At 38.7% G+C, this 23,969-nt stretch overlaps 2 protein-coding genes across 9 annotated transcripts in view; one reads left to right on the plus strand and one right to left on the minus strand.

The window, feature by feature from the left end:
• CCDC148 (coiled-coil domain containing 148) overlaps positions 1 to 10,698 on the minus strand; it is a 286,442-nt gene extending 275,744 nt beyond the window's left edge. For both annotated transcript variants that reach the window (XR_013447145.1, XM_078070835.1), the window contains exon 1: positions 10,235 to 10,698. Coding sequence is in view for 1 of the 2 variants with exons in the window: in XM_078070835.1 (XP_077926961.1) it covers positions 10,235 to 10,259 (25 nt within the window). In the remaining variant the exon portion in view is untranslated. The remainder of the gene's footprint in view (positions 1 to 10,234) is intronic.
• Positions 10,699 to 10,752: 54 nt separating this feature from the next.
• The window catches only part of PKP4 (plakophilin 4), a 231,383-nt gene continuing 218,166 nt past the window's right edge, over positions 10,753 to 23,969 (plus strand). For 5 of the 7 annotated variants that reach the window (XM_078070823.1, XM_078070828.1, XM_078070827.1 and 2 more), the window contains exon 1: positions 10,865 to 11,009. The gene's annotated coding sequence lies outside the window, so the exon portion shown is untranslated. Of the gene's footprint in view, positions 10,818 to 10,864; positions 11,010 to 11,980; positions 12,133 to 23,969 lie in introns of those variants that run through there. The other 2 variants (XM_078070824.1, XM_078070825.1) reach the window with 2 other exon arrangements.

Below are 23,969 nucleotides of genomic sequence, written 5' to 3' on the forward strand. Positions count from 1 at the left end.
ATGTGACTTGTTAGAGGTAAATGATCTAACTGATCTTCAAGACAAAGAAAACATCAAAAAATTAGAATGTAGTTTTCCAAAGACTTATTTCTACCACCTGGGGTAGACAGAAGAGGAAAAACTAAAAAACCCACAGAAACAAACCAAACAAGAGGGAAAGAATGTACATTTTATCTAAAGATGTTCTATTAAAAATGAGGTCTGCAAACATTCAATCATATACTCTATTACTAAACAAATTATTTAAATGTAATATTGTACTAACATTATATAAATTATAAAACACAAATATAGGATAATCCATAAGTATGAAAAAAGATGTATTGAAATATATAGTATTGGTAATTTTTTTAAAAGATTTATTTATTTGAGGGAGGGGCAGAAGGAGAGAGGGAATCTCAAGCAGACTCCTCGCTGAGCACAGAGCCTAACTTGGGGCTTGATCTCATGACTCTGAGATCATGACCCCCACTGAAACCAAGAGTCAGATGCTCAACCGACTGGGCCACCCAGGTGCCCCTATAGTATTGATAATTTAAATAAATTGTAGTGAGATTTTTGTGATAGAAAATGTTGCATCACCTTGAAAATCATGGTTAATACCTGGTCATAGAAGGATCCAAGTTTAAGATCAGTTTACTCCCATAACTTGGCTATAAGGGCTATAAAAGCTAAAATAGATACCACAAAAAGATATGGAAGAAATACAAAATTGGCTTCATGTACTCAATTATGACACTTAAATTTCAACTCCAGCCAATAGTTATACTAAGGTTGTAATTTAGGCTTTTTCTCTAACAAATTTCTGACTTCCCTATCAATCAGTTTTCCCTGCAAGTTTTTTTTCTTTAATGTTTAACAATGGCATCTCAATCCACTGAAATGCTATTTTGAAGATTTTCAATCATGTTAGAAAATTGTTTCCAAATTTACTAAGTTTTCATAAATGAGAGTTTTAACATGATGTGCTTATGTCATTTTTTTAAAAGTTTTTGTTTGTAATAGCTTTATTGAGACATAATTTATATTCCATGAAAATATATCCATTATAAGCATACAATGTGATTACTTTTAATGAATGTATAATTGTGCAATCGTCACCACCATTTAGTTCTGGAATATTTCCATCACCTGAAAATGTTCTTTCATAGCCACTTGCATTCAATCTTCCTAGCCTAGCTCAAGGTAATCACTAATTTGCTTTTTGTCTCTATATTTTTTTCTTTTTTGGAAGTGTCATACAAATGGTGTAACATGTGGCCTTGGGGTCCCTGGGTGGCTCAATTAATTAAGCATCCCACTCTTGGTTTTGGCTCAGGTCATGATCTCATGGTCGTGAGGAGCCCCTCATCAAGCTGGCTACTCAGCATGGGGGCTCTGCTTGAGATTCTTTCGCCTCTTCCCGCTCCCTCCTCCTCAACTCAAGCTCTTCCCTCTCCCTCTTCCCTCCCTCCACTCAAGCTCTGTCTCTAAAATAAGTAAATAAATAAATAAATAAAATCTTAAAAAAAAAAGTGGCCTTTTGTGACTTTTTTCCTCTTGGCATAATATATTGCAGGTTTATTAATGTTGTAGCAAGTGTTGATAGTTCATTATTTTTATTGTTGAATAGTATTCCATTGTGCCACATTTTATCTAATCATTAGTTGATAGGCATTTTGATTATTTTGGTTTTTTCCAACTATGAATAATACTGATATTATTGATGTAAACATCTTTGTGTGGACATGCGTTTTTATTTCTTGAGTAGACATCTAGAAGTAGAATTGCTGAGTCATATGGTAAATTTATATTTATATTTTAAAGAAACTGTCAAATGGTTTTCCAGAGTGGGTATACCAATCAGCAATTTATGATAGTTCCAGTTTTCCACAACCTTTTCATCACTTGGTATTATTAATCTTTTGCCTTATACCCACTTCAGTGGTCGTATAGTTGTATTATGGTTTTAATGTCCATTTCCTTTATGATTAATCATGTTGAGTATCTTCTGCTGTGATGATTAACCATTTGTATAACATTTTGGTGAAATGTTTTGTACATTTTTAAATTGAGTTGCTTGCCTTCTTTCTTTAGATGTTTAGAAATTCAATATATATCCTAGATATAAGTCCTTTATCAGATTATGATTAGAAAATATTCTTTCCCCAGGCACCTGGCTGGCTCATTTGGAGGATATGTGACTCCTGTTCTCAAGGTCAAGAGTTTGAGGCCCACATTGGGCACAGAGATTACTAAAAATAAATAAATAAACTTTAAAAAAAAAGAAAAAAGAAAATATTCTTTCCCAGTCTATGGGTTATCTTCTCATTTTCTTACTAATGTGTTTTGAAAGACAAAATTTTTATTAAAAAAAAAAAACTTTTATTTTTATTAAGTCCAATTTATCAATTTCTTCTTTTATGGATCATGATGTAGTATCATATTCAAGATGTCTTTGCCTAAAGCAAAGTCACAGAAATCTTGTACTATGTTTTCTTCCAGAAGTCTTATAATTTTTTTTTTTAAAGATTTTATTTATTTATTTGAGAGAGAGAATGAGATAGAGAGAGCATGAGAGGGGGGAGGGTTAGAGGGAGAAGCAGACTCCCTGCTGAGCAGGGAGCCCGATGTGGGACTTGATCCCGGGACTCCAGGATCATGACCTGAGCCGAAGGCAGTCGCTTAACCAACTGAGCCACCCAGGCGCCCTTATAATTTTTTTTTAAGATTTTATTTTTAAATAATCTCTACACCCAACATGGGGCTTGAACCCATGACTCAGAGATCAAGAGTTGCAGCCCTTCCAACTGAGCTAGCCAGGTGCCCCAGAAGTCTTATATGTTTAATTCTTAGGTCTATGATGCAAACTGAGTTAATTTTTCTGTGTGTTGTAAGGTAAGAATATAAGTTCATTATTTTGCATATGGATATCCAATGCATTTCTTGAAGAGACACCCCTTTCCCCACTGAACTACCTTGGCATCGTTGTTGGAAATCAATTGACCATAAATGTAATGACTTATTTCTCTACCCTCTATTCTATTTAATTGATCTACGTGGCTATCATTATGCCAATACTATATTCTATTACTGTAACTTTTTAATAAATTTTGAAATTGGATATTGCAATTCTTCCTATTCTGTTGAGGTTTTTTTGTTTGTTATTCTTATTTCTATGTATGTGCATTTTTAAAGGATTTTATTTATTTATTTGACAGAGAGAGAACACAAGCAGGGGGAGCAGCAGAGGGAGAGAAAGAAGCAGACTACCCGCTAAGCAGGGAGCCCGATGCGGAGCTGGATCCCAGGACCCCAGGATCATGACCTGAGCAGAAGGCAGACACTTAACCCACTGAGCCACCTAGGCACCCCTGTATGTGCATTTTAAGACTGGCTTATCAATTTCTACATAAAGTGTTTGCTGGGATTTTGATAGGGATCACATTGAATCTATAGGTCAGAGATCTTATACATTTATAAAATTCATGTTCTTTTTCATGTTATTATGCAGGGAATTGTTTTCTCAAGTTTATTTTCAAATTGTTAATTCCTAGTATATAAAAATACAACTGATTTTTATGTACTGATCTTGTATCTTGTGACCTTGTTAAATTCATTTATTACTTCTAGTGTTACTTTTGTTGTATATTTAGAATTTTCTATGTATACGATCATGTCATCTGTAAATAAAGATAGCTTTAAACTCCCCTTTCCAACTTACATGCCTTTATTTTATTTTTCTTTCCTTAATACAATGGCCAAAGCCTTCAGAACAATGTTGAATAAAAGAGGTAAGAGTAGATATCATTTTATTCTCAATCTTAAGGGAAAATATTCAGTCTTTTACCACAAATGTGATGACATCTACAGGTTTTTCATAGATGCACTCTATCACATCAAGGAAGTGCCCTTCTGTTGCTAGTTTCTTGGACATTTGTATCATGAACAGGTGCTGTATCTTGTCAATTGACTTTTCTTCATCTATTTTCATCATTTTTTCCTTATTTTTAAAAGCTATTAAATGACAGAAAAATATGGCATTTCTTGACTTGTGGTTCCTGACAAGATAATGTACTAGCAGGTGCTGTTGACTTATCCCCCTAGTCCAACCTGAGATGCACAGAAGTTGTAACCAGCTGTGTGGAAGCCCTGTGATGAGAATTAACTGACCAGGTGTGTAAAGGAAACAGGGGTCCAGGAATGGGAAGGGCCAGGTGCCATGGATGGAGGATAGGATATAAGGAGAGCTCTTATACGTGATTTATGTTCTCTCCCCTACTGTTCTAATCAGCTTATTGCCACCTTTATGAAGCAGACAGATAGTTCTGGGGTTAAGAAACTAATGAAGTCATATTTTTACAAAATTTATTTAAGGAAAATACTTCAATTCTAGTACTTTATTCAACAGTTTGGTGTGGTGATCATTTGATGTCCCAGGGTTGGCACTGAGTCTAGAGCTACTTTACAAATGGAAATTGTTGACTTGCCAAGTACCTGCATCTGTCTGATGGCCTTCTTTTGCTTTAGGCTTCACTCTAAGCTGGCAACTATATGGATTCCATCAGTAACTAGTATACTTCTAACATAGGTCATTTATGAGGACTGTCACCTTAATTTTTGACAGATCATTTTTGCTTGATATGTAATTCTTTATCCATAGATTTTTTTTCTTTCAGCACTTCAAATCTGTTCTTCCATTGTTCTCTGGCTTCTTTTGTTTCTGATGAGAAGTCAGCTATTAATTTACTGTGGTTTCTTTGTACATAATCAGTCGTTACTCTCTTGTTGCTTCAAAATTTTCTTGTCTTGGTCTTTTAGCAATCTGATATATCTAGTTTTGATTCTTATGTTTATTCTACTCAGGATTTACTGGGTTTCATTGATCTGTATATTAAATTTTTTATATAATTTGAGAAGTTTTAGGTTGCTGCTTCTTCAAATATTTTTTATATACCCTTCTATCCCTCCTTTCTTTCTTGTACTCCCAGCTATCCACAGTTTCTGAGGCTCTGTTCACTTTTCTTCAAACTTCTTTTTCTTTCTGTTCCTCAGAGTGGGTAGTTTCCATTTCTTTTTTATATTTTCTATATTTTTATTGAGAGTCCCTATTTGTGGAGTCATTTTACCTTTAAGTTTTGTGTGTGTTTTTTTTTTAAGATTTTATTTATTTGACAGGTAGCGAGACAGCCAGAGAGAGAACACAAGCAGGAAGAGCAGGAGAGGGAGAAGCAAGGCTTCCTGCAGAGCAGGGAGCCTGATGCGGGGCTCGATCCCCGGACCACGGGATCACGACCTGAGCCAGAGGTAGATACTTAACCATCTGAGCCACCCAGGCGCCCCTACCTTTAAGTTTCTAAATGTACTTATAGTAGCTGGTTTGGATCAGTTGTACAATCCAACAAGTAGGCCCACTCAGCATGGCCATTGGTTACCTATTTTTCTGAATTTGGGTTGTGCTTTCCTGTTTTGTTTTGTTTTGCATGTCTCAAAATTTTTTGTTGAAAAGTGGATTATTTTGGCTAAAATATTATAGCAATATTGTATCAAGTCTGGTTTTCCTCCTGAAAGGTTTTCTTTAAATTGCTGGAAATTAGACTTCAGAGTCTGTTTCCCCTGAGCTGTTTGGTCACTGATATCTCCGGTAAATTTTCCTATCTCATTTTTATGTTTTAGCCCAGTTTCTAAAAAATTACTGTACATTTATAAAATAAATATAAATTCTAATTTTTTCTTCCTACATCAGTAGCATGGCAAATAATTCTACCTTGAAAAAGCAATCCTATTGCTCATCTTCTCAAAGTTCTTCTCTTGCTCCCAATTTCACAGGAGGAGAATTGAGTTGAAGAATATAAGGCTTTGAGTTTGGTGAGTGGGGGGGTTGGGGAATAGACACAACACTAAATAAAGCTCTTTTCCCCAACTGAGACTGGCAATATTTGGAACTAGGCAGGTCATTTTTTATAGTTTGTTTGTTAGACAGTTTTAGACTGTTACTCTTCATAGTGCGATAAGATGGTCATAATACAGGTTCTGTTTTGTTGTCAAATATTTGCATAATATTGTCATGAAATCTTTTTATTGTAAGAAACAGAGACTCACTAAAGGCAAAGCCAGAAAAGAATGTATTAGGGGTGACTATAAGAAACAGCTCATGGAATACTAAAAAATGAAGTGTATTCTGGCTTCGTGGGGAGAATAGGAGCCCAGAAAACATCAGGGCCAAGGCAGCAGTTCTCTCTGGCTCACTTGTTCTCTAAATTCCAAATTTTCAGGAGATGAATCTGATTGGTACTGTTATAGGTTATGGCCAATGGTCTGCAATGAACTGGTTACATTTGAATCAGGTCTCCCCTGGCTGATACCATGGCCAGATGCTAGGTCATGAAGCTTGCAGGGCTGCATACTTCAATGGCTCTGGATATAGGTCCTTGGAAACATGTCTATTACACTTACCAGGTTTTGATGCCTTTATGATTTTATAAAGTTGTTACATTCTCATGACTCCACTGTGTTCCAAAAAACAGAGCAACCTGGATACTTCGGATGAAAAAAATGTAGGTAACCCTTATTTAATCTGCTTGACAAAGCTGAGTTTCAACTGCTTTTCCCAATACACAGAATTTTAGCTCTGAATATGATAACTTCATCCCAAAGCACATGCAGCCAGTCCTTCTCACACTGGTCCCCCCTCACAGAGGGGCAGAGACAGGTCCGCTTAGAGATAAGATCTAAGGCTTTTCTCTCTTGGGAGGCTACATGGCAGAAACCTCTCCTCTGCTCTGCCACATGTTATCTCACTTCTCTACATTGAACCTCTAGTCCCATCTTTTTGTAAGTACCTCCCAACATTACTGATTCTATGTTTTCTTTGTTGGAAGTCAAATTCTTCCAAGGACTAAAATAAGGATTAATGGATGTTGGCTTTTCTTAGTGTGGGAGACACTTTAGTAGTCCAACGCACTATGGAGGATACAGCCATGACTATTACATGTATCCTATCTTCTAGGAGAGAAGGCTCACACAGGAGTAACTACACCATGGGGTAAAGAGTGCTACAATAAAATACTAAGGCAGAAATCACCCTCTCTAGAGGTGTGGGTAAGGTGGGGAAATTTTCAGGAAAGGCTTTAGAGGTAACTATTGGGCTGGGCCTCTAAGGGCAGGGGAGGATTTGCATATTCAGAGAATGGTCTGGAGGTGGGACACAGTCAATCCTGAAAGCCTGAGCCGAACTATTATTAAGCTTTAGCAGCCATTCTCAGGACCAGTTTATTCCACTGTTCTCTTTCCCTCATTTGCCACCTGCCTCTGTTTTAACATTCCTTTTAAAGGCAAACAAAAAAAGCAACTATTAATTAGTGTGTTTTTTGGAATTCTTATATTTATTGCTCCCACCTTCTCCATAGGCTTCCAAGAATGAGAAAGGAGGCAGTGTTTATGCTCTCTCCCTTTTCCTTGCTGCCTCTGCTATTATTTTTTAGGAATACTAATCATTATGAGCTAATATGAAAATAACAAACATTGGAAAGTCACAAAGTTTTCATAATCATGAAAGGTTCTGATTGACTTCTTTCTGAGATGGTAACTGAAAAAAATCCCTTTGATTTCTGCAATTTACTTTTTTTCTTGAAGGTGGTGCTCACCAAACATTTTCAGTCTTTTGAACTTTGCCCTAGATCCCACAGTCAGGCTCAGTAGAGCTCCCTCTTCCCACCTCTACTTCCCAGCAGTTAGACCCCACCTACCTAGGTGGTTTGGCTAGCAGGTTAAATGCTCCCTCTTCTCAAGTTGTTCATTTGCATTTATATGGAACCTCAGAGTGGGAGACAACGGTTTCTACCCTTCACTGGAAATCTGGAATTAAAGCATTGGAATTTGCAAGTAAAAGGCCCTTTTGTAAGAGAGAACTTTACTGGCAAAATGAGTTAGGATTTTGAGGAGAAAGTGCACAACCTTCAGAATCTTTTCAGTTGTATTCAAGGGCCAGGATATTGAAGGTTAAAAAAAATAAAAGCCTTAAGAAATTCCCTTCAGACTGTTTTTTGGTGAGAAGAAAAGGCAATAGATGGAGAGGGAGGTGGGCTGGAAGAAGGGCGGTTTCACAAAGGGTCAGATATATGCAAGGTGTAAGGAAAAATTTTTTTTGGATGAGAAAATAACATATGATCTAAGAGAGACATTATAATCAATAAAGGATACTCCTGGGGAGGTAAAATAGCCCATGTTTAGGAGTAGAAATGGGAGTATGAGTTTAGAACAGAAAAGTGGCACCCCTTCTCAGTCAGGATTGAAGTAAGTGATTCCGTATAAAAATTGAGACTGGGGTAGGAGGGTTAAAGAGAGAAACCTCATGATGGATCCTCAGTTAAGTATGAGGCAAGATCTTTTACAGAACTGGAAGAAGACAAAGTACAGTGGGGGCTTGAGGACAGCAGAAATAGGACAGGTTTGGGAGAAGTGCCCTGGATAATGTCCCTGGTTAAGTGTCCTGTTTAATCACCCTCCTGATGAGGAAAGGAATTTAGAGAATCAGTGAAGACCCAGCCAAGTCTGGATAGCATAGACTTTCACTGGAACAAAGTGATTTCTTAGCCTTATCCAGAAGTGCTTGGTAGTACAGGAGCAAGTTCAAAAGAAATCTTTCAACTGTGTATAAGAATTACAAAAAAATAATTAATAAGTATAATAATAATGTCAATTAGCAACATTTTAGGGGACTTTACTCACAGATTTTAGTGACACTTTAATCATTACAAACATGGAATACACAATATCAAAATACTCATCATGCGTGATCTGAGAAAAATACAAAAAGAAAAGATTATTGGAGTCAAAAAAATTAATTCTTGTTTTCTTTCTATGCTAACCTAAGGCAAGAAAAAAGGAAATATCAATGTAATTCTTTCCATTAGATACATCTATTCATTCAGTATTATTAGATATTTTTTAAAACCAAATCATTGTTATCTTCTTAGTACATTAAAAATGAGTCATAAAATTTGCATTTTACTTTTTCTATTCTCCAAAAACAAACACACACACACAAAAGCCAGAAATGAAAAACATGATAAGCAAACTTCTGTGATGGCAAGGCATGAGATAAGCACACACTATGGTCCCTGCTGATTCCTTCCCAATTCTGGAAATATTTAGGGGGAACACTCCCATGTTCAACTGTTTTGTTCCACAGTTCAACCCTGCATAGGATTACCAACTAAGTTTAAGTTTTACTACAATTGTAAGAAATGTTTTTCCAATCAAGGTACCATATTAACAGGTCTTACCTATTTTTGTAATTTTCAATTATAGTAAGATAAAAACTAATAGCAAAGCATATTATTCAACTTAAAATTCTGGACAGTAGTTAGACATATGTAGCTTGCACATACATTCATCTGTTTCTCTCAATAAATATTTGTAATTTCCAAAATCCTATCAGCGTTTTCACAAAATATGGTCCCTCCACCTTGAAGGGTGGTAACATAAACATTGTCTTCTTACATCTTACTAACATGGCAAAATCACCAAAAGAAGAAACCTAAGAATATCAGTGACTACACGATAGAGCAATATAATGCTTAAAAGCCTAATATTTTCATGAAGACCCACTTGAATAGCCAGTATCTAAATATGAAAGTTATTTACAAAAAACAATTGTTATTGACAAACTAGCACAAGATGACTAAAGGAAAGCAAAGAACTTGTTATTAAAACTCAAGATTTTTCTGTGTACATGTCTCAGTTCATTTCTTTATCAAATTTGAGGTAAACTGGAAAATACCCAGAAAACAACATCTGTCAACTGTAATCTATTCCCTTTACTCTCTGAGATCATCAGAAGGCATGAAGAATTGACTTTGTCACCTGTCTTTCCCCACTCTGTAAACTCTTAGGGGAAAGAGCATGCACCTGCCAAACTCACAGTGCAGAATGTACACACAGGTGGGTCTTTAATAAATATCCTTCAATGGGGAGATTAGAGGTTTGCTTGGAGTAGCAGGGAACACATTATCTTATGTGATGACTCAATGACATCCAACATAATATACGTCAGCCTGTTTCCTTACCAAAATATCATTCAAAGGAAATATTCTTTGAGTCTCCTTTACGGAGGGCTCTAAGTTTTTAGACCCAACATTTTGAGGCAAGATCCGCCCCAGGGAAAGGGGAGTGGCTGGACGAAAACAAGTAGAATTAAGGTGGATCAGTGACGTCAGGAAACAGCGAATTAAGGGATAGGGTGCAAACTCACCTGGAGTAGCAGAAGCTGCACACATGTCAAAGGTCAAAGGTCAAAGTCTCAGGGGCTCCCAGACGCAGGAAAAGCGAAATGCCTTCTCCTAGGCTCTCATGGATTCGAGGTGAGGTGAGGGACAAACCCTACCATGCACAGCTGGGGTTGACAGGAAGCCAAAGCACAAGCTGCCTCAGGTTTCAGAGCCAGCACTCAGGAATCCCCCTGTACCTCTTCCCTACACCCCCTCCCAAAGCCTGAGACACCTTCAGCCTCACTCCCCACCTTCTTCAGGCCCTCTCGCTCTTAACAGCATCGGTCTCTATGGCGACCTGAAACCGCAGTTTGCATTGGCGGGTTCAATATGAGGGCCGGGCCAATGGGGAGGGCCAGCCTTCTCCTTCCGACCAATGGGGTTGGCGGGGAGCAGGTCCGGAGACGGCGGCGTGCTGACGTTCCCGGGAGCCCGGGGCTGGCTGGGCAGGCGGGCAGGCGGCTGGGCGGGCGGCGGCGGCGGCCTCTGGGCAGTAGAGGGGGCTCCGGGGCTGACTCCGTGTCGACGCCGGCCGCGCAGGCGGCACCATGGGCACCGGGTAGAGGGGCAAGTTGGCCACCGCCGCCGCCGGGGGTGGTGGGAGAGCCGCTTCGGGGGAGGGGGCGGGTGGGGGAGGGAGGGGCGGGCAGCCGCTTGGCCGCGGCACTTTTTTAATTTTTTCGGGTGCCGCAGCGGCGACCCCTCGGCGCAGATGTCCCTGATCTCCCGAGCGACGACGGGCGCAGCCTAACCTGGAAAGTAAGTGTGCGAGCTCGCGGGAGGGCGCGAAGACTCCTGCTCCCGAGACCTCCGGCCCTCGCCCTCTCGCGCCCGAGCCCGGACCTGCCCGTGAGGGGCGCGTGGGGGACGGGCGCCTCCCTCCCGTTACTCCGTCCCCACCGCCTCGCGGCCGCCTCGGCTTTCCTGCCCCGCCTCGTGTTCCTGCCCGCACTCGCCTGCCTGCTCCCCTCCCCCCGGCAGGCGCACAAGTTTCACCCTCCATTTGCTTTTCCCGGCTATTACTCTCCCCGGGTCTTCCCTGCACGCCGCGCAGGACCCTCCCCACGTTGGCTTTTTCGGATCCAGAGCCCCCAGCCCCGAACTTCAGCGCCACGCCGAGCCCTCCCGGACGTCTGCCCCGAGGCTCCCCCGCTCCCGTCCGCCTGGCACGCCGCCCCGCGCCCCCAACACCGTGGGGCTCCCGCCGTCCCCAGCCCTCGGGGCGGTCTGTCCGTGCCTCCAACTCCTGCATCCTGGCCCCTTTCCTTCCTCCCACGCCCCTGTTGCATGCGACCGCCTCGCATTTGCCCCCGGAGTCCCGCGCTCCTGCGGGTCCTGCCCACCCCCCTCTGGCCAGTGCGCCCCTCGCTCTTCGCGGCGTATCCTCACGCTCCACCACTCCCGCTTCCCCAGCCCGGAGCTTCCCCGGCTGCCCTCCTGCGCCGCGGCTTCCCCCTCACCCTGCCAGGAGTTGAAGCGGAGCTGCGGCACCCCCCACCCCAGGCGGTTCTGGTGTCCCTGCCCACCGCTGGGGCTGCCTCGCCCTCTCCCCGTTTCCCCCTACCCGGGAAGCGAGGGGTTGAGCGGCGGGGCCGGGATTTGGCTGCGTGTTGGCTGAGTGCGACAAACAGCGAGCGCGAGCCGTGGAGGCGCCGCGGCGGCCGTGGCCGCTCGGGGCGCAGCAAATAGGCAGGTGTGTGTGTCCGGAGGGGGGGGGGCGGGGGGAAGCGCGCCGCGGGCTCCTCGGCTGGCGACAGATTGTGCAGGAATGCGAGGAATGCACCAGGGGCATAGTCCACACGGCCCGCCGCGGCTGCACTAGCGCCTTCCCGGCCCAGCTCTCGCCGCGCAGCCAGAGGTCACCGGAGCATCTTCAGAGCTGGTGAGCTTAGCTCTACTCCTTTTCTCCCCTTGCCTCTCTCCATGCGGCAGAAAGGGCGGCGGAGGAGAAGCGCGGCAGTTCTGTTGGGCTTTAGCTAGCCTCTAGCCTCGGTTTTGCTGCATTGGTCTCCAGGACCGTGAATTTGAGGCGGATGGTGGTGTAGCCAAGGTTACTGATCATTGCACAAGGTTCTTGGCAAGTTTGGTTTGCAAGGTTTGAATAGTGCCTGGTTTTTACGAGGGTTTTCTGAAAACCTGCAGGAAAGGTGCCCAAGGTTCTTAGAGTAATGAGCTTGCAGCCAACGCATTTTAGCTCTATCAAAAATGCCTGTTAATGCTCACAGATAGGGATGTACTGCAAGAGAGAACTTGAATGCATCACTTTGCTGTCGTAAGAATTGTAATTTTTTTCTCGTCATGCTGGGTTGTGTTTAGACCTCTTATAATACATAATGAATAGAAACAGAGAAGCAGTGTTTGGTCAGCGATGGGACAGATGGAACTGTGTGGTACAGTTAAATTCGGGGCGTGTCAGTTACCATTGGAAGTAACACGGGGACAACACAATCATGTATATTTCAAGATGCAATTTATTAGTTGAGGTCGCAGTTCTTTTTGTTACTGACTTTGACTGAAAAAAAAAATACAGCCCTCCAACTTTTAAAGAATGGTAATTATGTATAAATTCAGTAACGATTCATATACATTTTTGGTCAAATTTTATTTTCTTTAATGCAGAAAAGCAAATTTTTGACAGACGGTGCTTTTCTAGAATGGGGAAGTAGAAGACCGCTTCTCTTTTTGAATGTAGTATATTGTTATAGAAGTATCTTCTTTTCTGGTGCCTGTGAAGCAGTTATGGAAATGGTAACATGAAAATGAGAACAACTGATGTCCAAAATAAGGTTTCTGGGTGTTGAAAAGCATACTATGTGTGCCTTTGTTTGACACGGTTTGTTTTGGAGGTTGAGTTTACTATAAACCTCTCCACCCTTGGTTATTTTTGTATCAGATTCAGGAAAATAATAAGTTGGTTGTCTCAGCTGTCTTCCAATACCTACTTTGTGTGGATCAAATGCATTGAAAAGTATAAGATGATACCTTTTAGTTAAAGACTCAACAGAAAGGAAAAATAGAAGAAAAAAACAAAACAAAAAACTTTGCACTGGGAAAGGTTGTGTGTCTTTTGCCTGCTACATTGTTTTTCAGGTATATCCTTAATCTGTAGATCTTCTAATTTAGAGATTTAACTCTAGAGTTAGTAACACTGTATAGGATATTGCGAGGTGTTTATAGATGCCAACAGGAAACTTGTTATGTAACAATATCACATTACAGCAGAGTTTAGCACCTGCTTATTTGATTTGATGTGAAAAGCACGTTGTTTCTCTGCTACATTAGAAATTGAAATAACTGGTTCAAGTGCATAGATAATGTATATATATGATGGTCTGTGCAAATAGTTTTACCTGCTTCAAGTAAAGGTAGGCTTTCAGTTAGAAATATATTCTAGTTGTTGTAGATATTTGAAGAGAAGTTTCAAAACTGGTAATCATTCACAACCAGTAACATAAACTGTGTTTTGACCAAAGTATATCCCCTCACCAACCCCCACTATTATATAAGGAGAAGGTGCAGCATTTCGTGTATTGTATGTTAACACTGAAGATTCTAAATTGTGAAACTAAGTGTCCAGTTATCTTAATTCTTACCTATGCTGGTTTTGAAGGGAGGTAGTGGGGGGGAGTAGTAGTGATGGCAAGCATAAGAGAAGGCAAGCAGAAAGTACGAGCAGCCGGCATTCATGGGGGGGGATGTTAGTGCTGCGTTTACAAGCTAAATAAGCCAAATCTAATTCTCATATATTTTGACTTAAAAAAACTACTTTCCAACTCAGTTTAATAAAAACTTTAGTAATTGTTTGACCTTGAGTATTTGAATTAAGTCTATATTAAGTCAGAATTGCAGTTTTTTTTCTTCTCTATACAAATTGGGAAAATAAAAACTTTTACATTCATTTAATTAAAAAATCCAGTTATTGCCAATTTTAAAATTGAATTATTTCCTTGTTGTTGGCCAAGAATTGATTTAAATAGAGAATTTTCATATCCTGGATGATGTGAATCATTTAAGTCCAGTCTCACCGGACTGCTTCGAAATATTAAGATATTTTGAGAATGCTCTCATGTTTTTTTCCTATTTCAATCGAGAGGTAAATCCCTAATTTGCTTAATTCTAAAATGGAATCATAATAATGAAGTCATATCTTCATTATTAACTGGAAGATAAGATAGAGGTTATTCTAGGGTTATTCCAGGGCATAAACGTTCATGGAATTGTATGTCACTTTGGGAAGTTGCTTTCACGCCTTCCGTGTACGGGGAGATAATTACTGCTGCAGTGTGTTCAGTGGCTTTGTAGTGCCTTTCCTGCAAGAAAGGGGAAGAAGGATCTGATACAGAACACCAGTGGACTGGTTATGTGTGGGAAACTAGGTAACTATTTCATGCCCAAACTGTAACTACAAATAGCTGCAGAGAGAGAGAGAGAGAACACGAGCGTGTGGGGAAGTAAAACTTTAAGCATAACTGGATGTCAGGCTTCATAAACTGCCAGTAAGCAGTGGTATCAATCAGCAGGTCAATTTCATGCGCATCTGTAAGGAATAACAGGTTTCTTTTAGGATAAGGAGATGAGGCCCTAGGTCACAAAGAGCAATGATTCATGTGCTTACTGGTTTCATTTGAGAAGTTGTATGACTTTCAAATATTGTTTACATTATCACTTTAATAATTCAGTGGAATTATCTTCATCTTTTGGGGCTATGTTATCATAACTAAATTGAGGATGTTACATAATGTTGCTCTTCAGTTTGCTGCAGACATTCCCTTTGTCATTGATTTAAGTTTTTTCTTTTTATAATTTAGATTTACTTTTATTTGGTACACTAATAAATGTTAGCTACAGTCCTGATCATTTTATTATTCATAGTCTTGATAATATTATAGTTTATTGTGACTAATACATAATGATTCACTGCAGATGATAAAATGTCATTAGAGATTGGATTGTAAATTTTTACTACTATAAAATATATAAATTAAAATATGGAAGTGTCTGAATTATTTTAAGTCATGTCATTGTGAAACATTTTTCTTGAACTGAGTAATGCCTGCCTATCGGGTAGATGCCAATCCCTGTAGGCAGATATTATATCATATAGCCCTCATAAAGTCCAGAACTTCCAAATGAAGGGTGAGGAGGAGGGGAGGGGGCAAGTGAATCAATAACCCTCTTTCTTCAACAGCCAAGGCATGTTGGACTTCTATAATTATTGTCTGTGTTAAATATAAATTTAGTAAGTTGTAAATATCCAAGGGAGTTTATTCTGTTCTTCCCTGATCTGGATCCCCTCCCTTACCTCCCCCCCCCCAACACACACACACCACCACCCAATGCATCTGTCTGCTTGGAGAGGCAGAGAAAGCCCCTTTTCAGGTGCCACTTAATAAACAAGTTGGTGCTTAGTGTTCCAAGTTGAATTTAGAGTGGATGTGAGTTTTTATCATAAAAATGGCATTATATATGAAACTTAGGTAAAATGTGTAGTTGAAGAGGGGTTATCAGAGTATTGTGAAGGTTTTGGGGGCATGGCCTGGAATTTGGCATACTGTTTTTCATAGACATCCACAACTGACTTACAAATAGACTTAAAACACTGGGTAAGTGGTGTCTGAAATTCTGATCCATTGTAAGCTCTCTTAAATTGCAAGCATTGGGCGGGGGGGCGGGGGGAGATGAGAAGCACCCTACTGCAGAAATTAGATCTAAATCTATGGCGACAAACCATTTGAAACATTTGGGTTTATAGCTTCCTTCCTTTGAAAATGCGGGGTTTGGATTGCATTTCAGCTCAAGGTTTCCAAAGTCCCTCAGTGTTTTTTGTTTTTTAAGAAAAGGTTTCCTAAGCATTCGCTTATATAATCAGTCCTGTTTCGCCTCCTACTGCAAATCATAGCAACAAGATAGTTGGGGTTCTCTTTTGAGATTTTTCAATCTCCGCTCATCTTAAATTGTTACTGTTTTGTTTTTCCTTTTTTAACAATGTCATTTTGGGAAGTGAGGGGAGGGATTAAAGCATATAATGTTTTCAGGGTCTTGGCTGTCTATCTCCACCCCTCATCCAGGATTAACCATGGTAGTTTAGGCCAAAAAAGTCCTCGGGCTTTCACCTTGACACTGAGTGAAATCCATAAAAAGTGTCATTAAGGCAGTGAGTGAGGTATCTGGTTAGTAGCCAGACTGTCATAGTTCAGTTCTGTTTATTTGCTAGGTGTGCAACTTGGTAAATTATATGATCTCTGTGGATCTCATTTTACTCATTTGTAAAACAGAATGGTAAAAATATCCACCTCAAATGGTTGTTGTAAGGATTAAATGAGTTAATACATGTAAAGGATTTCAAGCTCCGGGGCAGCTCTTAATACATTTAAGTCATTATTCTTACATTGTGGTACTTAATGATACTTCTCTTTTTTTAAAGCTTTATTTATTTATTTTTAGAGAGTGGCGAGGGGGGGTGAGGGAGAGAGAGAACCTCAAGCAGACTCCCCACTATGTGCAGAGCCTAAAGCAGGGCTCAATCCCAGGACCCTAAGATCATGACCTGAGCCTAAAGGAAGAGTTGAACGCTAAACCAACTGAGGCGCCCCCTTAATGATACTTTCTGTAGCTTCTACTATATAGCAGGCAAATTATTGGCTTGCTTTCTATGATCTTAGTCAACAGGATTATGAATCTGAATGCAATATTTCAGGGAAGAAATAAACTACTAAAGAGAAATTATGAGCTTGATAGTTTGTAAGAGATTGCCCATAAGGAAGAGAATCCAGCAAAATAAATCAAAGAAGGGCCTTTTTAAAATAGGGAAGTTAGTACTTTTTTTTTTTTTTTTTTAGGTAGGCAATACGTAGAGGCATGTAAAACACTGCTAAACCATCACATGTAAGAGATTTGGTTAAACATTCCTTAATAAACTGTTATGTTTAAAAGGTAAAGACTGATTGTATTATATTGCAGGGGTCAGAGTGGAAACCTTGCAAAATGTAAAACATACCTTTTAAATAAATACATAACTATTGCATTTATAATTCTAAGTAGTAGTCATTTTATGCAATGTCCTTGCTAGTCAATTCGTGAAGAAAGTGCTAGTGTTTTATGGACTTATATGTAGCTTGCAGCTTGTAAATTAACTTTTTAAGCTGCCTTTTCTGTCCAGAATTGGTCGCACTTGAAATTGGCAGGAAACTGCCAAAGCAAGAAGGACTAGAAGAGAAGTTTGGAAGACACTTGATATAATAAGAACAACAGACAGACAGTGGTTTAAGAGATATGAAGAGTGTCCAGTTCTAGACCTGGCTGTACTACTAAGCTGTGTGTGTCCCATGGGTGAGTCATTTAACTCCTGGGCTCTAGCTTTCTCGTGTATAAAATGAGGGAGTTGGACTAGATGCTCTCTAGAGCTCTAGTACTTATATTTCACTATTCTTAGAACATTACACATCTCATTCATTTCATTTTTCCTTCAGCAAAAATGAACACTGTCTTCTCAAGAATTATTATAATTTACTCTTTGTAGTAAGGGGAGAAACTTGAAGTTGTATACCTGAAATGCTCAGCTCATAAAAATATGTGTTGTAGCTAGGCAGATATTTGACCCCATACTGGCTGAGTTAGTAGCTAACCTCTTGGATTTGTTTGTTAAGTCAGTCCCCTGTGCACTTTTGAGGCTTAACCGCTAATTGAGCCTAAATTTTCTGGAAGTTAGAAACAGAAGGGGATTTAGATAGTGGTTAGAGGGAACTAGTCTTGTTAAAATGAGAAAAACCCACTTACCATTTGCTTTGGTTTGATTTGTTCTCAAAGAAATTAACTGAGACGAAGTTGTTCTCTGAAAGCATCTTGCTTTTCCATGAATACTTGATGTGCCTAGGAACTCACTAATTCATATCTCATTAAGGAATATAGGTATCTTTCATTTAGTTCTAATCTTTGCATATAGACAACATACCAGTGTTCAGAAACTGATGGATTTCAACAGAATGATATTGTACTTGGCATTTGTGCTCTTCGGTTTGTATTGTTTTGGGTTTTTTTTGGGGGGGGGGAGGTTGTTTTGTTTTGTTTTTAAACAAAAACTCCATTGAAGAGAGCTGCTTCTAGATCCTGCTCCCCTACAAAAGGGAAAAAAAATCCTTATAGAACTTATATATGTATATCCATAAATAGTAGTTTAAAAATACTGAGATTGACTTTTCCTTTGCTAATGCATTAAGTACATTACTTTCAGAAAGAGAATCAGTTATACTATTAATGTATGCAATATTAAATGAATTTTCAGTGTCATGATCAAAGTAAACACTTGAATAGGCTTTCCAGTTTCCATACCGTCACAAGAATTAGAGACACTCATGTAAAATAGAAACCAGTAATAACCACTTTGAAGTGAAGTGCATCATATTTTCTGACACCTGTACCCTGCATTGAATGGGGAAAAAAGGACTGATCTAGTTGGAAGTAACTTCTAATTCCTGAGTACCAACAGGAATCCAAGCAAGGGGACTAAACACAATTAGCGCTTCATATATTTACTGGAGCCCTACTGTGTGTGAAGTATTGTGTTCTCTTTTGAATACCTCTTATTTAAAAATATATAGGATTCATTTTAGCTCCTTCCAAGCAGCATTCATTAGTCCCCTGCTCTGTATCAGACTGTGGTAGGCCTCATGGCCAAATAATGATTTCCCCCAGGAGTTTTATCGTCTGTGTTGGATTCAGTATTGAGAGTCTCCATCTTTAAGGAATCTGTGATTAATTTTACAATGTAGTTGGGAAAGATAAGACACATGAACTGGAAAAAAATGTTCTAGAAAACTTTAGTATATAAATAAACATGTAAATTTTTTTGTAATTGTTAAAAATAGCTGTAAAATGATTTTGTATTTACTAGGTTTTAGCTAAATCTACTTTTTAGGTATGTGTTACTTGATACATTACCAGAATCTAGATAGACACCTGCTGCATTAACCACTGTCAGTGGCTTTCACTGGAAAAAAAACCTGTATCCGAAAAAGTGCTCCCTTACCAATAATAAGATAGAGATTTCAGAAAAGGTTTTAATCATAAACTTGATTGTTTTGGTTATATTTCGTAGAATACCACATAGCTTATATGAAATAATTGATTGTGGTGAAAATGAAATATTTATGAAAAACCATAATTTATTCTTTAAGACTTGCCATTTTAAGGAAGTTCTCTTTTCGTACAGCACTACTTTGGTTTTTGTGTTTTGTGCTTTTCTTGATTCTTTATGCAATTTGCCTTTATAAGTCCAGACTTATTATCCATTATTGAAAATATTCCCTTCCATTGTTATGAATAAACACAAGAATGTTTTGAAAATCTCTTGTGACATATGCTAGAATAAATAGTCTCATTGAATCTTACCTTGAATCTCAGACTGATGCACTGATGGGAATTTTCCACTTATTGTCAATTTGTCAATGACAATAAGCAGAAAAGTCAGTTTTTTTAAAGCATTGAAAAAGGAATCAGAAAACCCAGTTGGACTTGCACAAGAACTGTTATTATTTTGAGACCTGTGACAAACAGCTCAGCTGTTAAATGTCTAATTCAGACTGTCGGCAGATGAAAAATATGTGTTGGTCTGAAATCTTTGGACAGTATATTGGCAGGTGTCAATCTTCAAAAATACTGTTTGTGGGTCATTTGATTGGAGCTCTGAACACAATTTTCCATGGAAGCGACATAAATTCAGAAATTGACCATCCTAAGATGTAACTGGAATATATTGGTTCTAGGATTCCCATCTTTCTCCTCCTCCTCCTCCTCCCAGCTGCTCAACAGTAGGGACTTACTCTTGGCCTTTAGTCTTTCTAGATACCTTGTATGAATAAATTAGTTCTGTTTTTTTTTTTTTTTTTTAAGATTTTATTTATCTGACAGAGAGACAGACAGCCAGAGAGAGAACACAAGCAGGGGGAGCGGGAGAGGGAGAAGCAGGCTTCCCGCGGAGCAGGGAGCCCGACGTGGGGCCCGATCACCTGAGCTGAAGGCAGACGCTTAACCATCTGAGCCACTCAGGCGCCCCAATAAATTAGTTTTTTAAAAAACTTTTTTTTTTTTTAGTATAGTTGACACACAATATTACATTAGTTTCAGGTGTACCACATGGTGATTCAACTTGTCTGTATGTTATGTGATGCTCACCCCAAGCGTAGCTATTATCTGTCACCATCCTGCGGTATTGCAGTATCACTGACTTTATTCCTTATGCTGTGCCTTTTATTCCCATGACTTATTCATGCCAGAACTGGGAACTTGTATCTCTCCCTTTCACTCATTTTGCCCATCACCCCTCCCTTCTGGCAACCATCAGTTTGTTCTCTGTATTTATAGGTCTGATTCTGCTCTGTTTACTTTTTTTTTAGATTCCATATATAAGTGCAATCATGGTCTTTGTCTTTCTCTGTCTGACTTATTTCACTTAGCGTAATACCCTCTAGATGCATCCATGCTTCTCAGATGGCAAGATCTCATCCTTTTTTATGACTATGTAATATTCCATTGTGTGTGTGTGTGTGTGTGTGTGTGTGTGTGTGTGTGTGTGTGTATGCCACATCTGCTTTATCCATTCACCTATTGATAGACACTTGTTGCTTCCATATCTTGGCTATTGTAAATAATGCTGCAATAAACATAGAGGTGCATGTATCTTTGTGAATTAGTGTTTTCATTTCCTTTATGTAAATACCCAGTGGTGGAATTCCTGGATCACGTGGTATTTTTATTTTTAATTTATTTTTAATTTTTTATATACTTTTTTTAAAGACTCTTTATTTGACAGAGAGAGAGAACAAGCAAGGGGAGTTGCAGGCAGAGGGAGAGGGAGAAGCAGGCTCCCCGCTGTGCAGGGAGCCTGATGTGGGGCTCGATCCCAGGACGCTGGGATCATGACCCTAGCCAAAGGCAGACACTTAACCAACTGAGCCACCCACGTGCCCCTATTTTTAATTTTTTAAGGAACTTCCATACTGTTTTCCACAGTAGCTGTACCAGTTTACATTACCACCAGCAATGCATGAGAGTTCCTTATTTTCCACGTCCTCGCCAACACTTCTTATTTCTTGTCATTTTGATGTTAGCCATTCTAACTGTGTAAGGTGATGACTCATTGTGGTTTTCATTTGCATTTCCCTGATGATCAGTGATGTTGAACATTTTCTCACATGTCTGTTGTCAATTTGTCAATGACTGAATAAGCAGAAAAGTCAGTTTCTTCTTCGGATGTTTTCTTTGGAAAAGATCAGTTCAGATCCTCTGCCCATTTTTTTTAGTCAGATGGGCTTTTTTTTGGTGTTGAGTTGTGTAGGTTGTTTATATATTTTGGATATTAACCCCTTATGAGATATATCTCCTGCAAATATCTTCTCCCATGAATGAATGACTTGTAAATTACAATTTTTGGAATACCTTCTACTACTCTTGGATGAACTTCTGTCTGCAACCCTCTTTCTTTCTATAAACTACTTTTGTAAACTGTTTGGTTTTAGACCCTCAAAACTATTTATCCTGCGTGTTTCAGTGGAAAAACTGCATTTGCCTTTTAAAAGAAAATTACCTTTATAATACAACTTTCCAGATAAGTAATTCATTATATCAAATTCCTTACTAAAAATCCTCAATTAGAAGATTTAAAACAGATTGATTCCTGTTCATATTAATTTTAATTGCCTGGATTGTAACTATGGTGACATGAATTTACATAGTGCTCTTTCTCAAACTATTCATATGCAGCCATCACGTACTAAGACCAGCTTGGTCAGGCTTTGGCAGTATGACTTTGAGGAAACTTTCTGTGTCCTTGTCTTTTGTGAATTAGTAATAACTTTTATATACTCAGCTGATGAATTGAGGTCAAAAGTAGATGTAATTTTAAAAATGTGAAGTTTTTCAAAGGAAAAAATGTTACTAAAATGGTATAATTCATACTCTAAAACTGCATAAACATTAGAAGTATTAAAACAAGGAAATTTCATAGCTTGTTTTAGCCCAGTGGGTATAGCAAACCTTTGTTTTGTTTTAATAGTGTAGTTAGAAATACTCATACATTTTGGTGGTCCTTCCCCCAACTTCAAGTAATCACAGTGGTAAAATTTGAATAAGTAATACTTTTTAAAAATTAAGTTTTATTTGTGAGATTTTTATGAACTTAGATGCAGTTTTAAGAAACTATACAGAGACCGGTACCCTTTACCTAGTTTCCCCCAGTAGTAACGTTTTGCAGAACTATAGTACAGTGTCACAAGCAGGATACTGACTTTGATACAGTCAAGATAGAGAACATTTCCATCCCTACAAGCATCCCCCAGGTTGCCCTTTTACAGCCACGCCCTCACTTCTCTTTCACCCTCACCCACTCCTCAGTGTCTAACAACTAATTGTCCTCCATATAACTTTGTTATTTTAATAATGTTATATAAATAGAATTATACAGTATGTAACTTTGGAGTTTTTTGCTTATTTTTTGTTTTTACTCAGCATAATTCGTTAGAGATTCATTCAGGTTATTAAAAGTATCTCTTTTTTAGTATCTGTTTTATTGCTTTGTAATACACAATATGGATGTACCACAGTTTGTTTAATCATTCACCTGTGGAGGACATCTGGGTTATTTTTAATTTATAATAATTTTCAATTTATAAATATAACTGCTATAAATGCATACAGCTTTCTGTGTTATCATAAGCTTTAGATTTCAGCTGCAATTGCTGGATTGAATTATACATATATTTTTAAAGATTTTATTTTTAAGTAATCTCTACACCCAACATGGGGCTCAAACTCACATGGTCCACCAACTAAGCCAGTGAAGCTCCCCTGAATTATAATTTTTTTTGAAGCTTTCTTTCCGTAATTATACATTGAATCACATGAGACCTCAGTAATTTAAAAGTTAGGTAAATTATAAAAACCTGTCTATAAAATATATAGACAGCTTGTCTATTAAATATATATAAAGTTTCTTATTTTTGTTACTGGTTTTTAAATACTACTATGAGTTTACCTCATTTTTAGCAGAACTCCATCATTCATTTTAAGTAGAAATCATGAAGTTGCTTTGTAGCAGTGTTTGTGTTTTTCTGTTTTGTTTTGGACAGCAGGTATATTCAATTTCTGGTAACAATTCTGTATTTTTAAATGCAATTTTTAACATTGGGTTTTGTTCTGAATTTCGTCTATGTAGGATGTAAGTAATCATAGGTAATGGTCTTCCAAAAAAGATGTTTATTGTGTACCATGCTAACAGGCAAAGTGGGGAAGTACAATGAAGACAGCAGTATCCTTGTATGTGATTGGAATTGATCCAGTTGTCAAGTGGAAGACAACAAGCATACCTGATATTTTTAAAGGCAAGGATTCTTCTTCTTTCCTAGAAAAGAAGATATTTTTTAAAGCACAGTTCTCTCACTCTCTCCCCTTCTCCCCCCACCGCCTGCTTTTTGCATGATTATATGCAGTTTCTGCCATAGAAAAATGTTGAAATTGTGTCAGGCCTAAATAAAGTCTTTGCTATTGATAATTTGATTTTTTGAATTAATGTCCTTTCTACCTGGAATGTCAAATATGTTTCTCTTCATAGTTTAAAATACCACCAGATCATTTAATTAGTTTTATATCGTGTTCTGTATTATATTTTTAGTCTAATATTTTTATCAATGCTTTTAGCATTCATAGTCTTCCGAAATCATAGCTGAG

This window comes from Halichoerus grypus, chromosome 4, assembly GCF_964656455.1.
Source record: "Halichoerus grypus chromosome 4, mHalGry1.hap1.1, whole genome shotgun sequence".
Classification (NCBI taxonomy): domain Eukaryota; kingdom Metazoa; phylum Chordata; class Mammalia; order Carnivora; family Phocidae; genus Halichoerus; species Halichoerus grypus.